The sequence below is a fragment of the Orycteropus afer genome, unplaced genomic scaffold (genome assembly GCF_000298275.1).
Source record: "Orycteropus afer afer isolate SDZICR_OR568_19922 unplaced genomic scaffold, OryAfe1.0 scaffold00167, whole genome shotgun sequence".
NCBI lineage: Eukaryota > Metazoa > Chordata > Mammalia > Tubulidentata > Orycteropodidae > Orycteropus > Orycteropus afer.
Window position 1 is genome coordinate 5483523 of NW_006921754.1, and position 24373 is coordinate 5507895.

Consider the following 24373-nt stretch of genomic DNA (forward strand, 5'->3'; position numbering starts at 1 on the left):
ACAGAGAACTTCCAGAGGTTCAAGCTGGATTCAGAAGAGGACGTGGAACAAGGGATATCATAGCTGTTGTCAGATGGATCTTGGCTCAAGGCAGAGAATACCAGAAAGACGTTTACTTGTTTCTGAGAGAGGCAATATTAATTCACCTTTGTATAAACTATTTCTTTTGTCACATGCTATTTCTTTGGATTTTATTATCATAACCACTCTGTGTGGAAGGACTTATTATGTTTTAATAAATAAGAAGCAAGGATCTCATGGGGGGGGGAATAGGAGAATAGTTGAAAAAGATACTCATATACCATCTTTCAGGGAGTCACTGGATGGTATAAACAATTAATGTGCTCAATGGCTAATCAAAACCTTGGAGGTTCAAGTTCACTCAGGTGTCTTGGAAGAAAGGCCTGGAGATCTACTTACAAAAAATCAATGGAATCCACCAGCCACTCCTCAGAAGGAAGGTTGGGCAATCTACTTCTGTAATGATACCGCCTTGGAAACCCAAGGAGGGGTCGCTATGAGTTGGGGCTGACTCGGCAGCCCGTAACAACAACAGAAGTCCTATGGAGCACAGTTCTACTTTGACATACTTAGGGTCACCATGAATCAGAACGGACTCAATCACAATTTTTTTTTTTTTTTTTTAATCTCATGGAGCTGTAAGAAGCACTTATGTACTGGAGGCAGACAAGCAGGGAGAAAGGTCCACCCTGGCACGAAGTATGGCCAAGTTTCCTCAGCTATAATACGGTGATAATTATATATATTTTACAAGGCTGTGTCACATGGGTCAAATAAGACAAAGTGCAGAAAGGCAGTTTTAATATTATCGTTGCTAGGAAAGATATAACTTTAGAAATTTGTAATACATTTCACAATAACCTGATATGAGGAAAATTCCGAGAATCATCCTTTTGGTTGTGTTTCTGGCTTCTTAAAATGCTCTTCATTTTGAACTACTCCCTGACAAGCTTATATTGCCAATCAAATCTAAATTACTGCTTACCTCTACAGGACCACTCTCCTGAAGACTGATTACCTTTTAACCATTATTTGAAATTTAGTCTTCATTATAAGAAATACCAGTTTCTCAAAGTGGTCTGGCAGGGCTTTACAGAACAGCTTCAGTCAGGCTGACATCTTCTTTTATTAACCATATTTCCTGTAGCTGTACAGACAATGAGAAATCCACTTTGTGGGCAGAACCAATTATAACCAAATAGGTACACTCTGCCCCAGGCCTGGTCATGATGTCAAATGTTTGATTAGGAAGGTCTTGTGCTTTTAGCTAAATGGGGGTAAATTTCTTTCTATTTACAAGAACAAGCTATTTCTGCCTATCATTGCACAGCCTTTTAGTATCATAATTCTAGTCTCAATGAAAAACAGAGTCACACATGTAACACCCATGAGATGGGGATAACAACATAGCTATATTTGTTTGAAAACAAATTGGGTTAGCTTCAGGAAGGAGTAGGCTGCACCACTGTATACTCTCAGATACACTGTATACTAGAAGAGAACAGGGACAAGCTACACAGGAAAAACGTGCCCCAGTAGAGGCAATACGGGGATGGAGTTGCTAGCCCTGGAGAAGAATCCAAACGTTTTCTAATAAATGGAAATGTTAAGATAAGACAGATAAAAAGGTACATGGAGATACTGTCGTATGCATACAATGAATCAGGTTCTGGAAACACAGGAGTGAAAAATTTCAGGGGTAATCCTGAACAGAGGCAATTCCTGGGAAAATTCTCCCAGAGAAAATAAAAAGAGATGAAAACAGGAGTCAAGTTGCTACTAAATGCAAGATTAATAAGAGAAAATGAATCCTATTCAATCAACATATTACAGATAAGCACTTCTCTTGGGGTGCCAGGAACAGAGAAACTTACAGGAAATATCACCAGGAAGACCAGTTTATTTATATATTTATATATATATATATATATATAGAGAGAGAGAGAGAGAGAGAGAGAGAGATAGATAGATAAATATATATATATATATATATATATATATATATATATATATATCTCACAAGCTCATTTTGGAGTACTACCTCCTTCTTTTTAAAATTCTTCAGCTGTAACAAAGAAGCTCGCTGTGTTTCAGCTAACTCAAATGAAGACTTTTAGATACTTTTCACCATTTAATGGCCAGTGTATAGACATAGATCATAGACAGGTAGAATATTTAAGCTGGACGATATCCTGCTGATACTTTCCCCTAACTTCTCACTTTGTAGACAAGGGCACCGTTATGGATTAAATGTGTCCTCCAAGAAAACATGCAAACATGCATACGTTGAAATCCTTACCCCCATACCTATGAATGTAATCCTGTTTAGAAATAAGGGTTTTGCCTATGGCATTTGACTGCTAACCAGAAGGTTAGCATTTGATGCTAACCAGAAGGCTGGCAGTTCAAACCCACCAGCCAGTCCTTGGAAGGAAGATTGGGCAATCTACTTCTGTAGTGATACCGCCTCGGAAACTTGAGGGGTCACTATGAGTTGGATCCAAACTAACAGCAGTGAGGGTTTTTTTTTTATATTAATGAGGTCATACTGGAATAGGTTGAGTCCTATAACTAATCCTTTCTTAGTTAGGTCTTATAAAAAGGGGAAACAGATTCAGAGAGAGACACACTAACAGGCAGAGGAGAATATGTGAAGAACTGTCTACAAGCCAAGAAATGCCAAGGAACTACAGGGCTACTGAAAAGGAGGGTCTCACCCCAAGAGAAGATATCCTGATTTGGACTTCTGGCCTCCAAATTTTTGAGACAATAAATTTCTGTTTCTTGCCCTCCCCCTTAAAAAAGTGTGTAGTATTTTTATTATGACAGCACAGAGTAACTAAGACAGACACTAAGATCATCCAAGGTTACAAAGTAAATGAGTAGCAGAGCCAGGACAAGAACCATATTTTCTTAATTTCCAGATAACATTGCATTTAGTTTTTTTGTTGGTTTGTTTGTTTCCTACCCTAGCTATCAAACTCCAGACTAAATTTTCAACATTTTCAAAAGACAACTGCATCTATTTAAAAACCAAGAGAAGACAATTCTGTCAATAGGAGAACTCAGGTAGTAATCCTAAAAGTCAACAGTAGAGAGGTTATAAAATGAAGATTCTTTATTGAAAATGAGAGGAAAAATTCAACCAAGAAAGGATATTTTTAACTTTGTACTCAAAATGTATGCAGAAATACCATTTTTCACGATCTCCATTGCTACCTTCTTATTCCGTAGAAGTGTCAACGGCCTCCTAATTGGTATTTCTGTTTCTATTGTCTAATCACAATATATTAGCCAGAATAAGTCCTTTGAAAATATAAAGCATGTCATTACTTCACTCAAATCATTCAGTTGCTCCATGTCACATGAAAAGTTAAGCAAAAGTCACTATAATGACCTACAAACTCCCATACTATCCATTCCCTGTCCCTCATTTCCCCTCTGATTTCATCTTTTTGTCTCCTTTGCTTACTCTCCTCCAGTAATACTCAACTTCTAGCTTATTTCTGAACATAATAGGCACATTACTGCTTCAGAGTTGACTTCTTAATTATTAGATCTCTCCATCTCCTTCTACCACTCACTAACTTCTCTTTTTTGACTTCTCCAGCATAGGGCCTATGGAGTAAAGGGAATAAAGGGAACGAATACACACTCTGGGGTGGGGCAGGAACTTAAAGCTCTGCAATATGAACATGGCAGAGGTCAAACTAACTCATTCATTCCTGGAATACTTCTGCAGATTCTGTAGGTAGCTTTCTTGAGTAGGTCTAGACACTTAAAACTATTGCCCTCAGCTCCTGGATGTCAGGAAATGCATCTATTTGTCAAGATCTCTTTCCCTCTCTCAAATTCACATCTTGTCTTCAAAGAAGCCACAGCTGGACTAAAGTACAGTTTATTCTCAATATAGCTTACTCCAGACAGGGGAAAGCTCCAGTCATAGCCTCTTACCCTCAGACTATGTATATATGAGTCAAATGGTGGTTCTTGTTTTCTATATGTTTAAATAATGGAAAATTACAGAACAAAATATTAATGTGATAAATTACTGGTGATTTTATTTTCTTATTTTGGTTGTCTCTATTTTCTAAAATAGAATGCTTTACTCTTAAAATCATTTAAAAAGCCTACTTGAAAATGGATGGTATTTTCAGAATGTGATCTTAATTCAAAATAAACTGAAAGGTCACTGAAAAAGAATGACTAATCAAGAAATAGATATTTATATAAGGAAATTTGCTATGTGATAAATTGTCATAAAATTGGAAAGAATTATTTCATAAATTGAGGTATTTTGGCATCACCCTTCATAACAAATACCAGGTGGATTCAATTGTATGTATAAAAATATATGGTATACAAAAATGACAAGAATTAAATAGAATTGAACATTTATTATATAACTAAAGTGGAGATACATTTTAAAATTCAGCACATGAAGCTGAAAAGAAACTACTTCTGTAGGCCTAATAAATAAATAAGTAGAAAAGAATCAGCAGCCTGTCAATATTCAAAACATGACAAAATGGCAGACACATTTTATATACAACACATAGGTATTGATTCAGAAAGCACACAAATAAATTTTCTCCCTCCCTTCCTTTCTCTTTCTTTCTGTTCTTTCTTTTCTTTCTTCCATAAACATTTATTGATTGACTACTATGCACCAGAATCTTTACTACACACTGAAGAAACAAATTCAAAGACATTTTCCCAGGCCTATAGAAGTACACACAGTGTGTGCGTATGGATGAGAACTTAAGAAGAAAGTGTAGGGAAGAAATTGAAAATTTAGTTCTAAAGCACTTAAACATTTAGTTTAAGCTAGAGGAAAACTAACAAACTAGCAAAAACAGAACCAAACAAAAAGGCAGAGAAACTGCAAACACAGCAAGACAAGGAAACCAGGATGGCATGATGTTCCAGAAGACAAAGAATAACAAACTGTGTCATTTACTATTTGTTGTTGTTTTTAGGTGGTGTCAAGTTGGATCTAACTCATAGTGATCCTGTGTACAACAGAACAAAACAAAACCTGGTCCTGCACCACCCTCACAATTACTGCTATGGTTGGGCCCATTCTTGTACCCACTATGTCTATCAATCTCATTAAGTGTCTTCCTCTTTTTCACTGACCCTCTACTTTACCAAGCATGATATACTTCTTCAGAGAATGGGCCCTCCTGATAACATGTCCAACGTACATGAGATGAAGCCTCACCATGAGCATTCTGGCTGTACTTCTTCCTAGAAAGATTTGTTCATTCTTATGGCAGCCCATGGTATTTTCAACATTCTTTGCAAACACCACAATTCAAATGCATCCATTTTTCATTGGTCTTCCTAATTCATTGTTCAGCTTTCAAATGCATTTGAGGCTATTGAAAATATCATGGCTTGGATCAGGCATACCTTAGTCTTCAAAGTGACATCTTTGCTCTTTAACACTTTTAAGAGGTCTATTGCAGCATATTTGCCCAGTGAAATACATCATTTGATTTCTTGACTGCTGCTTCCATGGGTGTTAATTGTGGATCCAAGCAAAATGAAATCCTTGACAACTTCACATTTTTCATGTTTATCAAGATATTGCTTATTGGTTCAGCTAAAAGGGTTTTAGTTTTCTTTTTGTTGAGGTATAATCTATATGAAGGCTACTGTCTTTGATTTTATCAGTAAGTGCTTCAAGTCCTCTTCACTTAGAGTAAGCAAGGTCTAGTCATCTGCAAATCTCAGATGGTTAATGAGGTTTCCTCCCCTCTTGATGCCATGTTCTTCTTCATAGAGTCCAGCTTCTTGGATTGTGTGTTCAGCATACAGATTGAATAAGTATGGTGAAAGGATACAACACTGATGCACACCTTTCCTGATTTTAAACCATGCAGTATCCCCTTGTTCTATTCAAACTCCTGTCTCTTGGTCTATGTACAGCTTCCTCACGAGCACAATTAAGTGCTCTGGAACATCCATTCTTCTCAAAGTTACCCATAATTTGTCATGATCCACATAGTCTAATGCCTTTATATAATCAAACACAGGTAAACATCTTTCTGGTGTATTCTCCTTTCAGCTAAGATCCATCTGACATCAGCAATGATATCCCTAATTCTACATCCTCTTTTGAGTGCAGCTTAAATTTCTGGCAGTTCCCTGTTAATATGCCAATAAAACCATTTTTCAAATATTTTCAGCAAAATTTTATTGTGTGGACTTCCAGCAAGTTGGTGGAATAGACAGACATGCTACACAGACCCTCTGCCACAAAGAAACAAGAAACCAATTGAAACAGATACAGAAGATAATCCTGGAACCCTGAGCATTGACTGGAAAGATAAAGAGGTAGATTAAATACCAACAAATAGAAGAGCCTGAATGAAAACAGTGAATAAGGGAACAAACAGATGCAAACTGTCAGCTCTCCGGATGGCATGGACATTTTGAATATTTACAAGTGGTATTCTGATTCAGGCAGCAACCTAAGAATTGGTTCTGTCGGCTAAGGACTGCATGGGCAACTGCACTAGTGAATGATCACCAGAAAATAAGGAAAACAGCAAATAAGGAGGAAAAGAGAGCTGTGGACTGTCAGCTGTCCTGAGGATACAGCCATTTTTAAAATCTGTAAGTGGTGTTCTGATCCAGGCAGCAGCCTAGGAATAGGTTCCACTTGCTGAGAACAGCATGGGCAACAGCACTTGAGTTCGATGACTAGAAAGGTTTTATATTCCCCTTATTACTCTTGTACCTGACACCGGCTTGGTGAATGGAGGTATGGCCATTTCCCACTCCACTCACTTTCTGGATCAGCAGAAATTCTATCCTGGTCTGTGCACCCTGACAGAATCTGGGTGCCGGCCTCCCCCCCACCAGTTTTGTTTTTGTTTGTTTTTAAATTATTCTTTCTTCCTTCCTCCTTTCTTTTTATGTATTTATTTTTTTCTCTTTCCCTTCCCTTGTTCTTGTTTTTTTCTCTTCTTATTTCCTGGTTCCTTTCTTTTCTTCTTTTGGTTCTTCCCAACCCTTGTTTCCCTTTTACAGTTTTCTCATTTTTTTTATCTTGCTCTTTTGTCTTATTCCCCCTTCCCCAGATATTGTAGGGGCATTTTTCTTTTTATCTTTCTTTTGTATTTTATTTATTTATTTTAATTTTTGTCCTCATTTATTGCTTTTTCTTTCTTTCCTTCTTTCTTCTTTTTATTTTAGTTGTTCCTGTTTGTTTATATGGTTTGTGTTTTTTGTCCTTTTATTTATTATTTATGTTTTGGTAGTCTTTTGTTTGTTTGTTTTTGTCTAATTGAGTGGGAGACAGCAACTGTGCCTACATAATCCAGTCATACCTACACCTCCTGCTATCCCACCCACTGGGTAAGGGCCACCAGTTGCATCTGCACCAACTGACCAAGGATAGGTGGCAGCCAATACCAGACCAACTCACCCTCAGCTGATCTTCATAAACACCTAACAGATCTATGCACACACTCTCATTCTCTATCACACTCACCAGGAAACAGGTGGTGAGTGCTTAAGTGCTAGCAGCTAGCAAATAGAGGAGCAGAGCTGCTCACACAGATATATATTTAAAAAAAAAAACTTGGGTGAATCACACCAACATACAATCCCCACTTAAATATAAATACAATGATATTACAGTGTCTCAGAGACAACTGGGCACCCTAGTCCACATTATGAAGCAAGAAAAAGTAGTACAAACAAGGGACCAGGATACAGAACCAGAAAACCTCCCTGAGGAAGAAGCCGCATTGGAACTCCTTGGGAAAGAATTCAAAAGATACCTTCAACGGACTGAGAGACTGGTCAAGGAAAACACTGACAAAACTCAAACTTAATTTAGGAAAACAATACAAGGACAAACAGACAAAATAAATGAAAAATTAGAATGATACAAAAACAACAAATAGAAATCCAGAAGATTAATACTAAGATTTCAGAAATAGATAAGACACTGAATGGACAAATGAACAGAGTCAATCTTTAAAAGACAGAATTAATGAGATTGAAGTCAAATACCTCAATACTACTTTGTTAATGAATCAATCAGAAAAAAAGATAAAAACAAATGAAGACAGCCTAATGATGGGATACCACCAAGAGAAATAATTTATGTGATTGGCATTACAGAGCAGGAAGAGACAAATCAAATCACAGACAAAATTGTCAAAGATTTGTTAAAAGAGTATTTCCCTAATATAATGAAAGATAAGAAGATATTCATTCAAGAAGTTCATCCAACCCCAAACACGATAGACCCTAAATGCAAATCACAAAGACATACCATAATCAAACTCGCCAAAACCAAAGACAAAGAAAGAATCCTGAAAGCAGCATAGGAAAAACAAAAAGTTACCTACAACAGCAACCAATAAGGCTAAGCTCTGATTTCTCAGCAGGCAAGATGGCAATGGGATAATACATACAAAACTCTGAAACAAACAAACAAACAAAAAAAAAAATTGCCAACCAAGAAATATATATCCAGCAAAAGTGTCCCTCAAATATGATGGTGAAATTAAGACATTTCCAGATAAACAGAAATTAAGAGAATTTGTTAAAACAGACAAACCTTCCAAGAGATACTAAAGGAAGTCCTTTGGACAGAGAACCAACAACAGACAACAACCGATAATTAACACACATGATGACATAACTTAGAAACCAACTCAAATGTAGAAGTATCCAAAGTAAAATAAGCATACAGGACTATAAACAGGGAATCAGAGATATCAATTGGTTAATAAAGACAACTAAAACCAAAAAGAGGGAATAAATAGTGTAAATACAGAACTTCCAAATGATGAGGAAGTTAAGACAATTGCAAGATAGAATGGACTGTACTAAACTTGGGAAGAAAATTATAAACACAGGGTAACTTAATAATAAACCTTTACATCAAAATGAAAAAGAGGAGAGGCAAAAATATTTAACAAATATTAAAACAATAGCAATGAAGGAAATGATAACATGATGCATAAACAAAATGAGCTCAGCAAAGAAAATGATATGGAACAAAGAAACCAGCACCACTTCAAAAAAAAAAAAAACTTAACAAAGTGACAGCAATAAATTCATACTTGTCAATAATTACACTGAACATAAATGGATTAAATGCACCACTCAAGAGATGGAGAGTTGCTGACTGGATAAGAAAACATGACCCATCAACATACTGTCTGTGAGAGACTGATCTTATACACAAAGACAAAAATAGACTGAAAAATAAAAGGTTGGAGAAAGATATATCAAGCATATGGCAATCAAAAAAGGGCAGGAGTGGCAATATTAATTTCTGATAAAACTGACTTTAAGACAAAAACCACCATAAAAGATAAAGAAAGACATTATATAATGATTAAAGGATCAATTGAACATGAAGATATAACCATAATAAATATTTATGGACCCAATGAAAGAGCCCCAAAATTCATAAATTAGACTTTAACAGAATTGAAAAGACAAATAGATGACTCCACAGCAATAGCAGATTTTAGTATATCACTACTTTTACTGAAAGAGCAACTAGAAAGAAACTCAACAAAGACACAGAAAAATTAAATAATATATAATCAACCAACTTGACCTTATAAACATTTACAGAGTACTTCACCCCAAAACAGCACAATACACATGCTCTTCCAATGTATGTGGAATATTCTCCAGGATATACAGTAAGCCACAAAGCAAGCCTCAATAAATTCAAAAACACTGAAATGCTGCAAAGCTTCTTCTCAGATTGCAATGCTATAATACTAGAAATCAACATTAGAAAGATCAACAGAAAAAGAACAAACATGGAAACTGAGTAACATGCTCCTTAAAAACTACTGGGTAACAGAAGAAATAAAAATTAAATTAAAAATTTCCTTGAATCAAACAAGAATGAAAACAAAACATACCAAAATGTTTGGGAAACAGCCAAAGCAGGGATCAGAGGGCAATTTATAGCAATAGATGTGCACATCAAAAAAGAAGAGACAATGACAGACAAATAGACTGGTGGAACAGAATTGAGAACACAGAAATAGATCCTATGGTCAGCTGATCTTTGACAAATGGTCCAAATCCATTCAATGGGGAAGAGATAGTCTTTTTAACAAATGGTGCTGGAAAAATTGGATATCCATTTGCAGGAAAATGAAACAAGATCCATACCTCACCCCACATGCAAAAACTAACTCCAGGCAGATCAAAGACTCAAATGCAAAGCCTAAAATTATAAAGTTCATCAAAGAAAAAATAGAGGCAAATTTAGGGACCCTGATTTATGGCATTAATAGACTACCTAACATAAGTAAAAATTCACAAACAGCAGAAGATAAACTAGATGATTGAGACCTTCTAAAAATTAAATTTTTATGTGCATCAAAAGACTTCTCCAAAAGAATAAAAAGAGAACCTACAGAATGGGGGAAAAAAAAATACCTAGCAATAACATATCTGACAAAGGAGTTTTCTCCAAAATTTACAGAAAACTCCAACACCTCAACATCAAAAAGACTAACAATCCAATTAAAAAATGGGCAGAAGACATGAACAGACATTTGACTAACAAAGATATTCAGGCAGCTAACAAACACCTGAAGAAATTAAAAAAAAAAAAAATCTCACTGCCATCGAGTTGGATCTGACTCATAGTGACTCCTCTTTTGGGTTTCTGAGATGGTATCACTACAGAAGTAGATTGCCCAATAACAATGAGATATCATCTCACCCCAGCTAAGTTCAACAAGACAGAAAATAACAAGCGTGGGTAAGGATGTGGAGAGATTGGAACTCTCATACACTGCTGGTAGGACTGTAAATTTATACAACCATTGTGGAAATCTCTACAGCAATTCCTTAAAAAGTTGGAAATAGAAATATCACTTGATCCAGCAATCCCATTGCTAGGTATATATCCTAAAGAAGTGAAAGCCAGGAAAGAAATAGATTTATGCACACATATGTTCATCACAGCACTGTTCACAATAGCAAAGAGACGGAAACAACCTAAGTGCCCATCAATGGAGGAATGGAAAACCAACCTGTGATACTTACATGCAATGGAATACTATACAACACTAAAGAATAATGTAGAATCTGCAAAACACCTCATCACATGGATGAACTTGGAGGACATTATGCTGAGTTAAATAAGGCAATCACAGAAGGACAAATATTGTATTAGTCCACTATTGTTAAAAGTCAAGGAAAAGTTTATACATGGAAATAAACTTTCTTTGTTGGTTACCAGGAATGGGAGAGGAGGGAAGGGAAAATCTAGATAGGTAAGAGACAAGTATTGATTTGGGTGAAGGGAAAGGCAATATACCAAAAGCAAGTGACCAACAAAATAACACCAAGAAAAAGGAAGACAGAGTTGAGCAAGTGGTATAGACAACAAAGACAAATACTTTTTCATACACAACACTGCATTATCAGTAATAACAAGCACTAATCTATAGGTAGATACATTGGTAGCCAGGCTGAATAATCAGGTATGTCTAAGCAAAAGGGAATATACCCATGACCATATATAAGTTTAGCGGACAATATTTCTACATCTGTATTTGTATGTGCTACAAGAACATCCATATAAATAGAACTAACAGGGGACAAAGTTGTAATAACTTCTTAGCCACAGCCAACCACCTTGAGGGAGTGATTTGTTGGATTTGTGGGCTCAGGACCATGGTCACAGGGGACATTAAGCTCAATTGGCACAACATACTACACAAAAACATTGTTCTACATCCTACTTGATGAGTAGCGACTAGTGTCTTAAAAGTTTGCAAGTGGCCATATAGATGCAACCGTTTGTTCTCTCCTCATCCGGGGCAAAGAAGAATGAAGAAAACTAAAGATACATGGAAATAATTAATCCAAGGATTAGTGGACCGTGTGAACCTCAGCCTATATTACCGTGAGAATAGAAGAATTAGATGGTGCGTGGCTACCAGTATCAACTACTCAGAAAGGGATCAGTGCAGGAGATCCTGGATAGAGTGAAAGAAAAATGTAGAACAAAACTCCAAATCATAAAAAATACCAGCCTTACTTCTCTGATAGAGACTGGTGAAACCCCTGAGATTATGGTTACTAGTCATCCATCAGGCCTGGAACTGAATTCACTCCTGTGGCTTCTACTGTGAGCAGCTGGGTAGTTGCATCATGGATACATCTGCTTCCAGTTTATAGGAAGAATGTTTGAGGAAGATTTCAAGCTTTTTGGCACATCTGGATTCTGAATTTGGCCAAGTCTTCATTTCAGTGGCCTACCACATTGTCTGCTAATCTTGACACTGCTTCTGGACTTGAACTAGTGGCCTGCCGTGATGCTTGATAATCTGGGGACTGTGCCATTTTACTTGTCAACCTTGGGTTTGTCAGCATCAGCAGCCAACAGCTTCAGAAGTTCTAGTGGACTAGAAGAAACAGAGTTGAAGCCCAAGGTCGAGGGGCCTTCACCCATCCCCTAGAGCTGTTACTTTGAACTCAGACTTTATAGCCTCCTAAACTGTAAAAGAATAAATCCCTTGTTTGTTAAAGTCATCAATCTGTGGTGTTTTTGTTAGAGCAGCACTCAAGAACCAAAATAATTATAATGCTTTACTTTGTCTTCTTGAGCTATGCTTTGAAATCTTCTGTTCAGCTCTTTTGTGTCATTATTTCTTCTGTTCACTTTAGTTACTCTCTGTTCGAGAGAAAGTTTCAGTCTTTTCTGACATCATTCTTTCTCATTTGAGTCATTCCAAATCAGCAAATGAGGATGCCAAAAGTGGCTGTTCTTATTACAGAGGATTGAGATCAGCCAAGAACAGAGATCTTAGGATACTTTGCTACTTAACATGGATGCCTGACAATCTGTGAGATAGAGCTGGGCTGGGGAAAGAGACTAATATGATGAAAAATGCATAAATGAGTACAACTCAGAAGAGAAGGTGGGAACAGAGCCTATAAGAAGAAAGATACCTTGATAACACTAACAGCTCCTATAACTTTGTATTTTATTCTATTTTATAACCAATAATTGTATATTTTTTTAAAAATTCAAATTTATAAACCATTTGATAACAACAACTTTTATTGTGGACAGATTGTATGTAAAGTTTAGGTCATATGGGCATAATATCACAAGTTAGAATAGCATTAGCTCTTCGGTTACATTAGAACAGCTATTTCTTGCTTTCTGTATCTTATTTGGAAGCTCTGGTGGCATAGTGCCTAAGGCATTTGACTGCTAAGCAGAAGGCTGGTGGTTCAAACCCACCAGCCACTCCTCGGAAGGAAGGTTGGGCAATCTACTTCTGCCTCGGAAACCCAAGGAGGGGTCACTATGAGTCAGATCTGACTCAACAGCAGTGAGTGTATCTTATATAACATCATAAACTTACAATCAGCCTTTTTTTCAATTTGGTGTCTGGGGAATAATGAAATATCTATAGTTCTTTCAGCTTTTAATTTATAAATTAATTCTTATTTGGCTAATTTCATAGTTGACAGTCTTCTGATTTTATGTGATATTCTCTTATTTTTCTCTTCTCATCAATCTAAACTTAACTATGTGATTATTTATAGTAAATATCTTGCAATAGAATATCTTGCAAAGTCAGTAAGAGCAAATTGTTCTATTCTAAATGTATGTAGATAACTAAACACTGGGTACAGGCTTTCTAAAACATCATGGTCATACTGAAGATATATTCTGGACAAAATATATGAAAAAAATGCTCAGTGCTATAAACGGTTGGCTGAGAGTTTTCCCTTAAATAATAGATTTGTATGAATCACTTCTTTATTTTTAGAGTATTTATAGACCCTCTAGCATTTTAAAATTACAGTTCACTTTCACTTACTACTCTTTTCTATTTTTAAGATAAATATATCTCTCAAGTTTCCTAGTTTTCAGAATTTGAAAAAAAAATACTGATTTTGGGAAGCCTTTCATTATGGAATCCTTCATAGCCATCATGCTCATTTTCTAGCTTAACATTTACCTGAGAAACTTTGCTTGGGAAGCAAATTATAAATATTTTCATTGATGTAGGTCTGACATCGATGAAAACACCAGTAAAGATTAAAAGTAATGGTTGGCTTGCAAGGAACGAGGGAGTTGTAGCAAAACTCATTTGCTCAAATATATAGCTTATGTCTTATCAATTTATTTCTAGGCAGGGTTTTATTCTAAAATAAATTCAGAACTGATAAATACAGTAACAGAAAATTCAGATAAATCAGCTCAGAAAACTGCAAAGCCAGCTGGGACTTATATTCTCTGCCTTCCTCCAACTACTCTTTGGAATTTTTTTTTTTTTTTTTTCATTTTAAAAACAAAAAATAAAATTAAATATCTAGTGAGCCCACACTGAACTCAGTGGTTACTGACACTAAAACTCTTTTAACTCAGACAATCATGGCTTATAGGGACCCCATAGGACAGGGTAGAACTGTCCCCATAGGGTTTCCAAGGCTGTAAATCTTAGAGAAGCAGACTGCCATATCTTTCTGATGTGCAGCAGCTGGTGTTTAAACTGCCAACTTCTTGGTTGGCAACTGAGTGCCTTAACCACTATACCACTAGGATTATAGGACCTTGGCAACTCAAATTTCCTGACTTCATGCCTACTCGGCCTTGAACTTTCCAAGTTGCCAATTTTTCTGTTATTGCTGGTTATTCCTAAACAGGGATTTCTAGGTCACGAACACTGAAGAAAATGAAAACTATTCTAATTTTCTTAAAAGCCAGAAATCTAATGTGAACGAATTTACTCCTATGCAATGATCTTGCCAATCCACTGGGAAAAAGAAATCATTTTTAAAAGTAAATTCATATTTTTATGGAGCTAAAAAGTTCCACACACATAAGTTGTTGTTGTTATGTGCCATCGAGTCGGACCCCCATATGATCATTCACCACCACTGAAAATATGCTAATCATATATGTGGTATTTTAGTGGTGATTCCAGGGAGCCCGGGTAGGGTGAAAGTATCAACTAGTGTTTCCAATCATTTCTTGGATTTAGAACTATCCCAGTTATTGGAAAGTTGAAAGAGAGCTGAAATTTTAATTCTTTTTGGTATTTCCAAGTAGGAGTGTACTTCCACCATCTCAAAATGAAAACAATGTTCTTCAAATATGAACTTTCCAGAGAAAATTAGTATTTTATATTAGCTTGATAACTCGTTTTTTTGTTGTTGTTGTTGCTGTTGTTGAAATTCCCTTATAATCAGATGTTTCCTAATGTCACATTAATAATTTTTTAATTTTAGATTCATTTAAGCCAGTCTTCAGTTATCTAGCTACAAGTGTTACCACAGGACTTTCCACACCTAAAGCAAACTTTAAAGGTTCAAATTACTCTCCCTCTTCCAGAAGCATGGGAAGGATTTATCAATACTGTGCACATCCCATTGGGCACAGATCGCTGCTCCTGGGGTTTCAGTTGGAATTTGAGTTTGGCTAATTTTCAACTCAGCTTTTCCCTTTTTCATTTTGCCCTCTTTTGCAGCGTTTTTACTTTCTTCTTTTATAGTGGGTTATACACAGGCTCCTGCCGTTCACTGGATTGTGAACCTCAGGCAACCATGATTTATTAATCTATGTGTGTTTTACACTAAAACCAGTTTCAAATAGCTGCTGAAAATATGCTATGACTGTATCTCAGTTAAAAACCGGTGAACTTTTTAAAGAAAGATGATAAATATCCTTTACCTTTGTAATTACCTAGATTTAATAACCTCATTTTAAAATATGTCCAGGTTCTACCATCATTGCCTATGTTCTTTGGAAATTGCTGTACGTTACCCCTAATTACAGGGAAAGCAGATCTACAGCTTCTATATTAGACCAAGAGGAAAAACCAGGAATAGATACAAATCAGTCTTCCAAAGAGCAGAATCAGATACAAATTCAATCGCTCTTACTGTGTTTACACAGTCTCAAGTTAACAAAATGGAATCCATCATTTGTGACCAAATCCTGTAGATGACTAACAAGTGGATATAATACTATTCTCTAAAGATCTAGATTTAGTCTAGGAGCGTGGGCTTCTCTAACACTTTTCAACCATGCTGTCACACCATCCGAAGATCGGAATGACTTAGCACCAGTGGCAGCTGCTCAAGTGTTCTCCCTGCACCTCTCAGGAACCATTGCTTTCCTTCTGTCTTTTCAGGCCTCATTCTATTTCTGGTACAGCTTTTTCTGTTTGTTTGCTTGGTTTTTGCTCATTCCACAGTACCTTGCCATTACTGCCTCCCTTGTCTCTGCCTAATGCTTCCTTTGGGTGTTCTTGTCTGACAGAAATCTAGAAATTCCAGCAGCAAAGTGGACACATGGGCATTAAATGGCCAAACAGAGTTAGTGAAAAGCAAGATTTCTGGTCCCAGCTGCAGTCTCTGAAGAAGTGGAATATCTCATCTTTCAACCAAAGGTTTGTTTTTCTACCTGGTTATAGGTCTTTTCATCAGAATGCAGAAGTTACATTTCTCCTGTGTGGCACTCAGAAGTCATAGCCATATATATATCCAAGACAAGCAAAAACCCCAGTGAGTATATGTTTTTTCAAACTATCTGAAACTACTTTTAAACTAGAAACTAGTCTTTGGAGAAGAAGAGTCTATCCCATATTTTTATTTATAATAGAGTTGTAGGCCCAGCTTTATTTCTTAAATCACTTATAATATTGTTTATTACATAAGTGTAAAGATCTTAAAGATAATTTCTACACTATATCATAAACCTAAAGGAATTTTGCGAGGTCATTTGACATGTCCCTACCTCTTTGTTAAGCCCCTATACACTTTGTAAATGTTTGGTTATCTATCACATTTAAACAACAAAACCCTTCAATATAAAACATTATAGATCCTGAGGTGGCTGTTTCCTTTGTTTATATCCAATGCCCTACCTGAATTCACCCTTGCCCATACCTAAATTATATTTCTCAAGTCTCTGCTGCAATGCATATTTTATTCAAGATTTACTGTAGTGAGAGAATACTTAGCAATATTTCCTGGAAAAACAATTCTACAAAGCCTAAGGGATCCTACCACCTGTCCTCATATATTCTTAGTTTCTAAACATCTTAGACTAACTTGTGAGGTTCAGAGCTGACAAAGGATATCTGCTATCGATGAATTTGGCTAATACTATGTACATTGTACAGCATCTTGATACATGGGGAAAAGTTTGAAGTTGTCAAAGATTTCAATTTACTTGGATCCACAATCAACACTCATGTAAGCAGCACTCAAGAAACCAGATGTCATATTGCACTAGGCAAATCTACTACAAAAGACCTCTTTAAAGTATCTTTTGACACTTACACATCTTTTGAGAGCAAAGATGCTACTTTGAAGCCATGGCCTTTTCAATAACTTCCTATGCATGTGAAAGATGGACAATAAATAAGGAAGACCAAAGCAGAGCTGATGCCTTTCAATTGTGGCATTATGAAGAATTGTGAAGAATGCTGAAACTACCATGGACTGTCAGAAGAACAAACAAATTTATCCTGGAAGAACTGTAGCTAGAATGCTCCTTAAAAGCAAGAATGACCAGACTATGTCTTGCCTATTTTGGTCTTGGGGTCAGAAGGTATCATTTCCTGGAGAAGGATATCATGCTTCATAAAATGGAGGGTCAGTGAGAAAGGAGACCTTCAACAAGATGAATTGGCACAGTAGCTGCCATGACGGGCTCAGGCACATCAAGCATTGCGAGGATGGCGCAGAACTGAGTAGTGTTTCATTCTGTTGTGCACGGGATTGCTATGAGTTGGAATCAACTCAACAGCACCTAACAAGTACTGTTCTGGTTACAAGTGCCACGCTGACAGGAATATACCACTAATGGGATGGCTTGAACAAAACAAGAGTTTATTCTCAGTTTGGGAGGCCATAGCATGTGGTTTAAAGTGCCAGGCTCTAGGGATTGGGTGAAAACCCCTCGATCTTGGGCTTCAGGTCTGCGTCTTGCTCCTGGCCCACTGAAGCTGGAGGCTTTTCTTCATTCAGGCAGCTTCTGGCTGCTGAGGCTGAAAAACCCAAGGTCAACAAGTAAAAAGGCACAGTCCTGATATTACCAAACTATTGGTAATATCATTACCATGATATTGATTATCATGCCATTGATTCAAGTACACTGAGAGTCCCAAGATCAGCAGACAACATGGCAGACTGCTGAACAACTCAGTTACATGCAGGGTCCAAGCATGCCGTAAGCTGTAGATCATTCCCAAAGCTTTTCCTTATATATGTGAAGCAGATCCCATCCCTAAAGCAGCTACTCAGCTGCTCGCAGTAGATTCCACCATGGAGTTGATTACAAGTCTCATAATGGGGAAAATCTACATCCAGCTGCCCAGCCACTTAAAAGTTGACACATAACCTTAACCACCACAAAAACATCGTAATTTCTTAAACTCCCTACACATCTGTCCTGTAACTTAACAATGTAAGAAATGATCTAGTAAAATTAACGACTCATTGAAAAGGCAAAAGTAAATTTATATAATGAAGCATCCAATACTCCAAGCATGTAATAAGGCATTTTAAGGAGCTAAATGAGTGTGAATATTTAATCTCACAATACCTTAAAAATTATTCTCTGAATTTAAAGCAATATTTCCATACACAATCCAAAATCTTAGAGGCTTGCTTTCAATAGCTGCAAAAGCATTCATTATGTTTTTGTTGTTATGTGCTGTCGAGTCGGACCCGACTCATAGCAACCCCTCCTTGGGTTTCCAAGGCAGTATCACTACGGAAGTAGATTGCCCAACTTTCCTTCCGAGGAGTACCTGGTGGGCTTGAACTGCCACCTTCTGGTTAGCAGTCAAATGCCCTAGACGCTATGCTACCAGACCTCCCGGCATTCATTATAGAGGAGCTTTAATGTTAATATCAGACGCAACATAAAAGGAAAAAATGAAAGGATGACATTGTCATAATAATAATTTTTAAAAACAGATGACTGCAAGACTTTTCTTAAGCAGATTATGTAAAAAGTGAGAGAGCTTCAGTTTACAGTCACAAAATGATTCCACTAAGCAAATTCTTATCTGTACAGTAGAAAAAAATAGATATATTGTTGTAAATGAGAAGGTAAATTATAGCACCCTCTGGTATTTTAAAGTGATTTCAGGAAAAAGACAGTGTTTTCCCCCACCACACTAGACTGATGAACTAATTAGGGAAAAAAAAAAAAAGAATTATAGATCTCACGGAATTAATAAACTCTTAACCTAAGCACGCATCCCCTGAATCACTGGTCTGTGATTCCTTCACTTCTTAGGGACAAGAAATCTATTCTGACATGTTGCACCAAAATTGTTCTCCCTTTGATTTCCAACTAGTGACCTAGTTCTTCTATATGCTGTAATCGGGGGGGAGGGGTGTGTGTGTCTATACTCTTCCACATAGCAGCTCTTCAAATGTACAAAATTACAAAAATCATCTAATACCAAGTTTATCAAATTTAGACTAACACTTAGCTCCCTCAACCTTTCCTCAAATGAAAATAGCTCAGGACCCCTTAACAAACATCTCTTAACATTTGAACATCTCTTTAAAAAGTTCAGATAATTGATATTTTTCTTTAGAGATGAGACTCAGAACTAAACATAGTTTATTTAAACTAAAATAAATAGGAATTATTCACTTGATGTGGAATCATATGCCTATGAATTTAGTCAAAGATTGTATCAGCTTTATATTTGAATATTCATATAACATGGTTGTTTTGTGAGTTTCTCTCTTAATAAAATATAGGAATCATTTCTATAGCTCTTCTGAAAAAGTGTATTTTTAAATTTGATCTATTTTCCCTACTATTGGCTCCTAAGGTATTTATGATTTTTTAATTATTTTCTCCTAAGTATAGTGAATGTCTGTTTTTTGTCACTCCAGACTTCCACATACTGCAATTCCAGTATCTTGATTATTGAGACAAGTGACCTAACTCCCTTCCAAACCAATTGTACCTCTAGTTGGTGCCATCAATAACTTGATTGAGCCAGGAGATGGACATGTGATCTAATTAAGAGCCTCTGTCTTTCAAATTGGAACCAAAGAGATTCTATTCTTCTCTAGAGATGAAACTATGAGATACAGGAACTATTAGCCGGAGGCCCACTCATGTGAACAAAAGTATCCTGCAAAATATAATCAATGTGCACTGAAAAGTAGAGATAATGTTCAGGATTCCGGTACTAGTTTTCCCTGAAACTTAACTATACTTTCAGGTTCTCCATGGGCACATGAGTTAATAAATTCATTAAAAACAAAACAATAACAAAAACACTCTGTCATTGGCTATTAAATGACATCTAACATATATTGATTTTGCTATCTAAAGTTATTCCTTATCCCTCCCAACTTTATGTCCTGCTTTAGTTGTCTATTGCTGTTCAAATTACAAACTTGATGACTTAAACAATACAAATTTATTATTTTACATTTCTATAAGTCTGAATTTCAACTTGGATCTCACTGGCTAAAATTAAAATGTGATTTTTTAATCACACTTATGGATTCTGCAGGTTAAAAACAACCAACTGACCAAAACAATTGCTGATGAACAGGTTCCATTCATGGTGACATATTTCAGAATCACACTGCACTCAACCAGAGTCTTCTTGTCTTTCCAGGTTTCCTTGTCTTTTCCAGGTTGTAAAGTCCATTTCTATTACTTTCATTATGATCATAGCTTCCTCCATCTTCAAAGTAACACTGCATCTATCTGAATATTCTTTCACAGTCATACCTCCCAGTGATAGTTGGAGCTGTGTGTCAACTTGGCTGGACCTCAGTTCTGTGTGGTTGTTCCCATGATGGGATCGGAATGACTGTGTTTTGAGTGGCCAATCTGCCCAAGGGGAGTTTCGCTAGGGGTGTGGCCTGCTTCCAGGATATCCAGGGACATCCTGGGAAGAGAGACATTCTTTGAGGAATTGGGACCCTGGTGTGCTGACTACAAACTTCCATGAGTGAGCAGCCCACCGCTTGGCCTGGAGATCTTGGATTCGTCTTTTGTTGGAGTCAACAACCAGTGTACTGCCTGCCAGCCTTGAATTTCTCGGCCCCCTGTGGTTGCTGAAGCTAAGGCTGCCTCCAGTTCAACGTTTCCTCCAGGGACTTTGGACTTGCCGGCTTCTATGCATTTGTGAGCCATTTTCCTAAGATAAACTTCTCTCTCTCTCTCTCTCTCTCTCTATATATATATATATGTAAGCTTTGCTGGTTTTTGTTTCTCTAGAGAACCCAGTCTAACACCCTCCCTTTCATTGTGACTTCAAAACTACAAAAGGTTTTTTAAGGAGTTATGTGATTAAATCAAGCCTACCTGCATAATCCACAGGTCCTTGGGGGGCACAAATGATTTGTTGTTGACTACTAACTGAAAAGCTGGTGGTTATTTCTGTGAGATTACAGCCATTGAAGACTCTCGTGAGTGCAGTGCTATTCTGAAATATGTCACCATGAACGGAACCTGTTGATCAGCAACTGTTTTGGTCAGTTGGTTGTTTTTAACCTGCAGAATCCATAATCTCCTCATCTTCAGGTTCTTAACTTCCATTAAATCAGTAAAGATTCTTTGACCATACAAGGTTACATACTCACAGGCTCCAGGGCTTTGTCATGGGCATCTTTGGAGGGCAACATGCCTACTACATGTGGTATTTCTCAAAAAATCACAGTTCCATCTCTTGTATCATCCAACTCAGTGATAAAAATGTGTTGAACTGAAGTCAAAGACACTCTCTACATTCATAGTAGCATATTTATCAGCATTATCTGGTAACAGTTATTTGATTGGTAATGACTCCTCAAAATGTTTTTACAGAAAAGAAAATTCCAGTGTTTTTGTCTTTTTCTGAAGATGAGCTTGATTCTTACCAAATTTCCCCCCATACAAACAGAATGCAATCTTTGAAATGTAGAATTCAAAGTGTTTCCATATCCACATACTTGAAGCCTGAGGCTGCTACCATTGCTGAGTACATGGAGTAAACACAGCATCTCTCTTTGTTTTACTAATTGCTTTGTTTCCCCAAGCTGTTAGCACAACATCTGCCAGGCCAAAATGCACTCCTTAGACACGCCATAGAACCATGAATGAATAAAAGGACATACACATCATGGTGTAGGACAAGATCCTTCCAGGAAGCCAGCAGGCAATTTTCAAAAGACAAAGACCTCAAGTAGAAATGAAGTTGAATGCTCCACAATTTTTAGAGTGATAATGGATTTGTTGATATTGTAATGATCTCATACTGTCTGCAATTTTATTGATTTTGTGTTTCAATAAAACTGTTGAAGATAACAATTCTAAGATAGGCAGAATGTGGGCAGATGCTCGTATTCTCACACAGGATTCTGCCAAGATATTTTTACATCTTTCTGCACATAAAACAAAATGAAGACATGTGTTATAGATGCATGCTACTGGTAACCTCCCAGAAGAAGGGAGCTTATTGTATGCTCATTTCCTGGATGAAGTATTAAAACAATTCTACTAAGAAAAAATGAACAGCATTTCCAAAATGAAATAGATTTGCTTCTCAAGCACCTTATAAAACATTCTTAATTACCAAAAACCATTGAAACAGCAATTTGGGTCATCATATTCAAAAGCCATTACTACTATTTCTAATTCAATATAAACTTCATGCCACATCTATTGGATAAGCATCAAAACACAAAATGCTGCAACAGCTTATACTCTGTTGATGTTCATTCATTTCCTGTGCATCAGAAAGGCTCGTTTCAAATACAGTGTGAAAGAAAGAAAAGTAAGCAAAAAACTAACTCAGAAAAGACTTTAATTAAATTGCCTTGAGAAAAACACTCTAGAGGAAAAACTACAAAATCTTAGCCTTACCTTGGGAGATTTAGGCCAATCCACTGTCCTGTGTTCTGCTTGAGTTAGCAAAGTTGACTTTGTTTCCATCCTCAAAGGCTGTTTGGGAGGGCGGGGTGGGGGATGCAAGAAAGAGCTTTCATGTCTCCGCATCATGTAATATTGTTCTTCCGTGATCTCTTCTACCAGAGTCCTGACTAGAAATGATTCTGTTTCCTTAAATAAATTGCTAACTACCTGAACAGTCATATTCAAGCGGTCAACAGGAATTTCCCAGCACTCTCTGGGATTGGCAAAGTCACTTATGAGTAGATAAGAGTCTGTGATACCTTCCTCCAACTGCAGTCCTGGTGTAGCAGCCAAAATGTCCTCTTCAATAGAAAGATCTCTCACAGAAACCTTCACATTGAAGGGCAAGCGGAACTGTGTACAAAGCTCAGAAACCTGGTACTGTTTCTTATCGTGAATCACTTCTACAAAACCTCCTTCCATGTACAAAGGCAGCAGTACTGCCTCGTAAGACTTTTTGAGGATTTTTTCACAGGCCAGAACATTCACCACTTTTTTTTCCCTCGCACAGAGGACTTCAATAGTCTGTGAGTGATGCACTAGAAACTGGTCCCCCACTGATACAGAAGACAGTTCATCATGAGGGGGATGAAAGGCTTTGGTGGCTACCACGTGGAGAAGCTCCTTTCCAGTCTTAGCTATCTCTAGGTCATAGGCAGTGGGGAACTCCCGAGGTCGCCGCTTGAATTTGCCTTTATAGCTAGTGGGGATCAAGAAGTGTCTTTTAGGAAAATTGCTTCTGATTTCTGAAGCTAGGATCCTCACTGCCTGGTACTTTTTGTGAATCACAATGGTTTTCCCAGGCTGTAAAATGTTTCTGGGCAGCTGCTTTCCTTGAGGCCCTTCAATGACTTCCACCACCATGGGGAACTCTTTATTGGTCATTTCGCAAAGATCTTCTGTAGATAACAGCTGAAGAAACCAGTTTGCATCATAACAATCAGTAATGTCTTTGACTTCAACATCCAAACTGGGGAGGATGCGGACTATGTCCTTTTGGACTGGGGAAGAAAGAAAAGAAGTAGATGATGATTTACATTTTGTACATCAAAATATTTGATGTGATATAATAGCAAAATCTTCCTGCTGCCATAGGTAAGTTTTCATGAAAAAAAAAAAAAAAAAAAAACCCTCAGACGATCAGAATATAACATTTCCTACATGCGGTTTTCTTTTTTAAAAAATTTAAGATGAACCAGATTATATATAACACTAACATGCATACAACCACTGCTCAGCTTAAGATACAGACTACTAACTAGCACGTTGGATCTTAAGAACTTCACCAAAATTGCATCCTCCTCACTGCAGCTTGAGTTACCACTCACTTTTGTATTAATTATTCCCTTAATTTTCTTTATAGTTTCATCACATATAATATACATGAATATACAATATGTGTATATATATATATGTATATAT

At 36.9% G+C, this 24373-nt stretch overlaps 1 protein-coding gene across 1 annotated transcript in view; it reads right to left on the reverse strand.

The window, feature by feature from the left end:
- Positions 1–24373, reverse strand: part of THEMIS (thymocyte selection associated) — a 245636-nt gene that overhangs the window by 95028 nt on the left and 126235 nt on the right. The window contains exon 4 of the mRNA XM_007946609.1: positions 22904–23952. Coding sequence (XP_007944800.1) covers positions 22904–23952 — 1049 coding nt within the window. The remainder of the gene's footprint in view (positions 1–22903; positions 23953–24373) is intronic.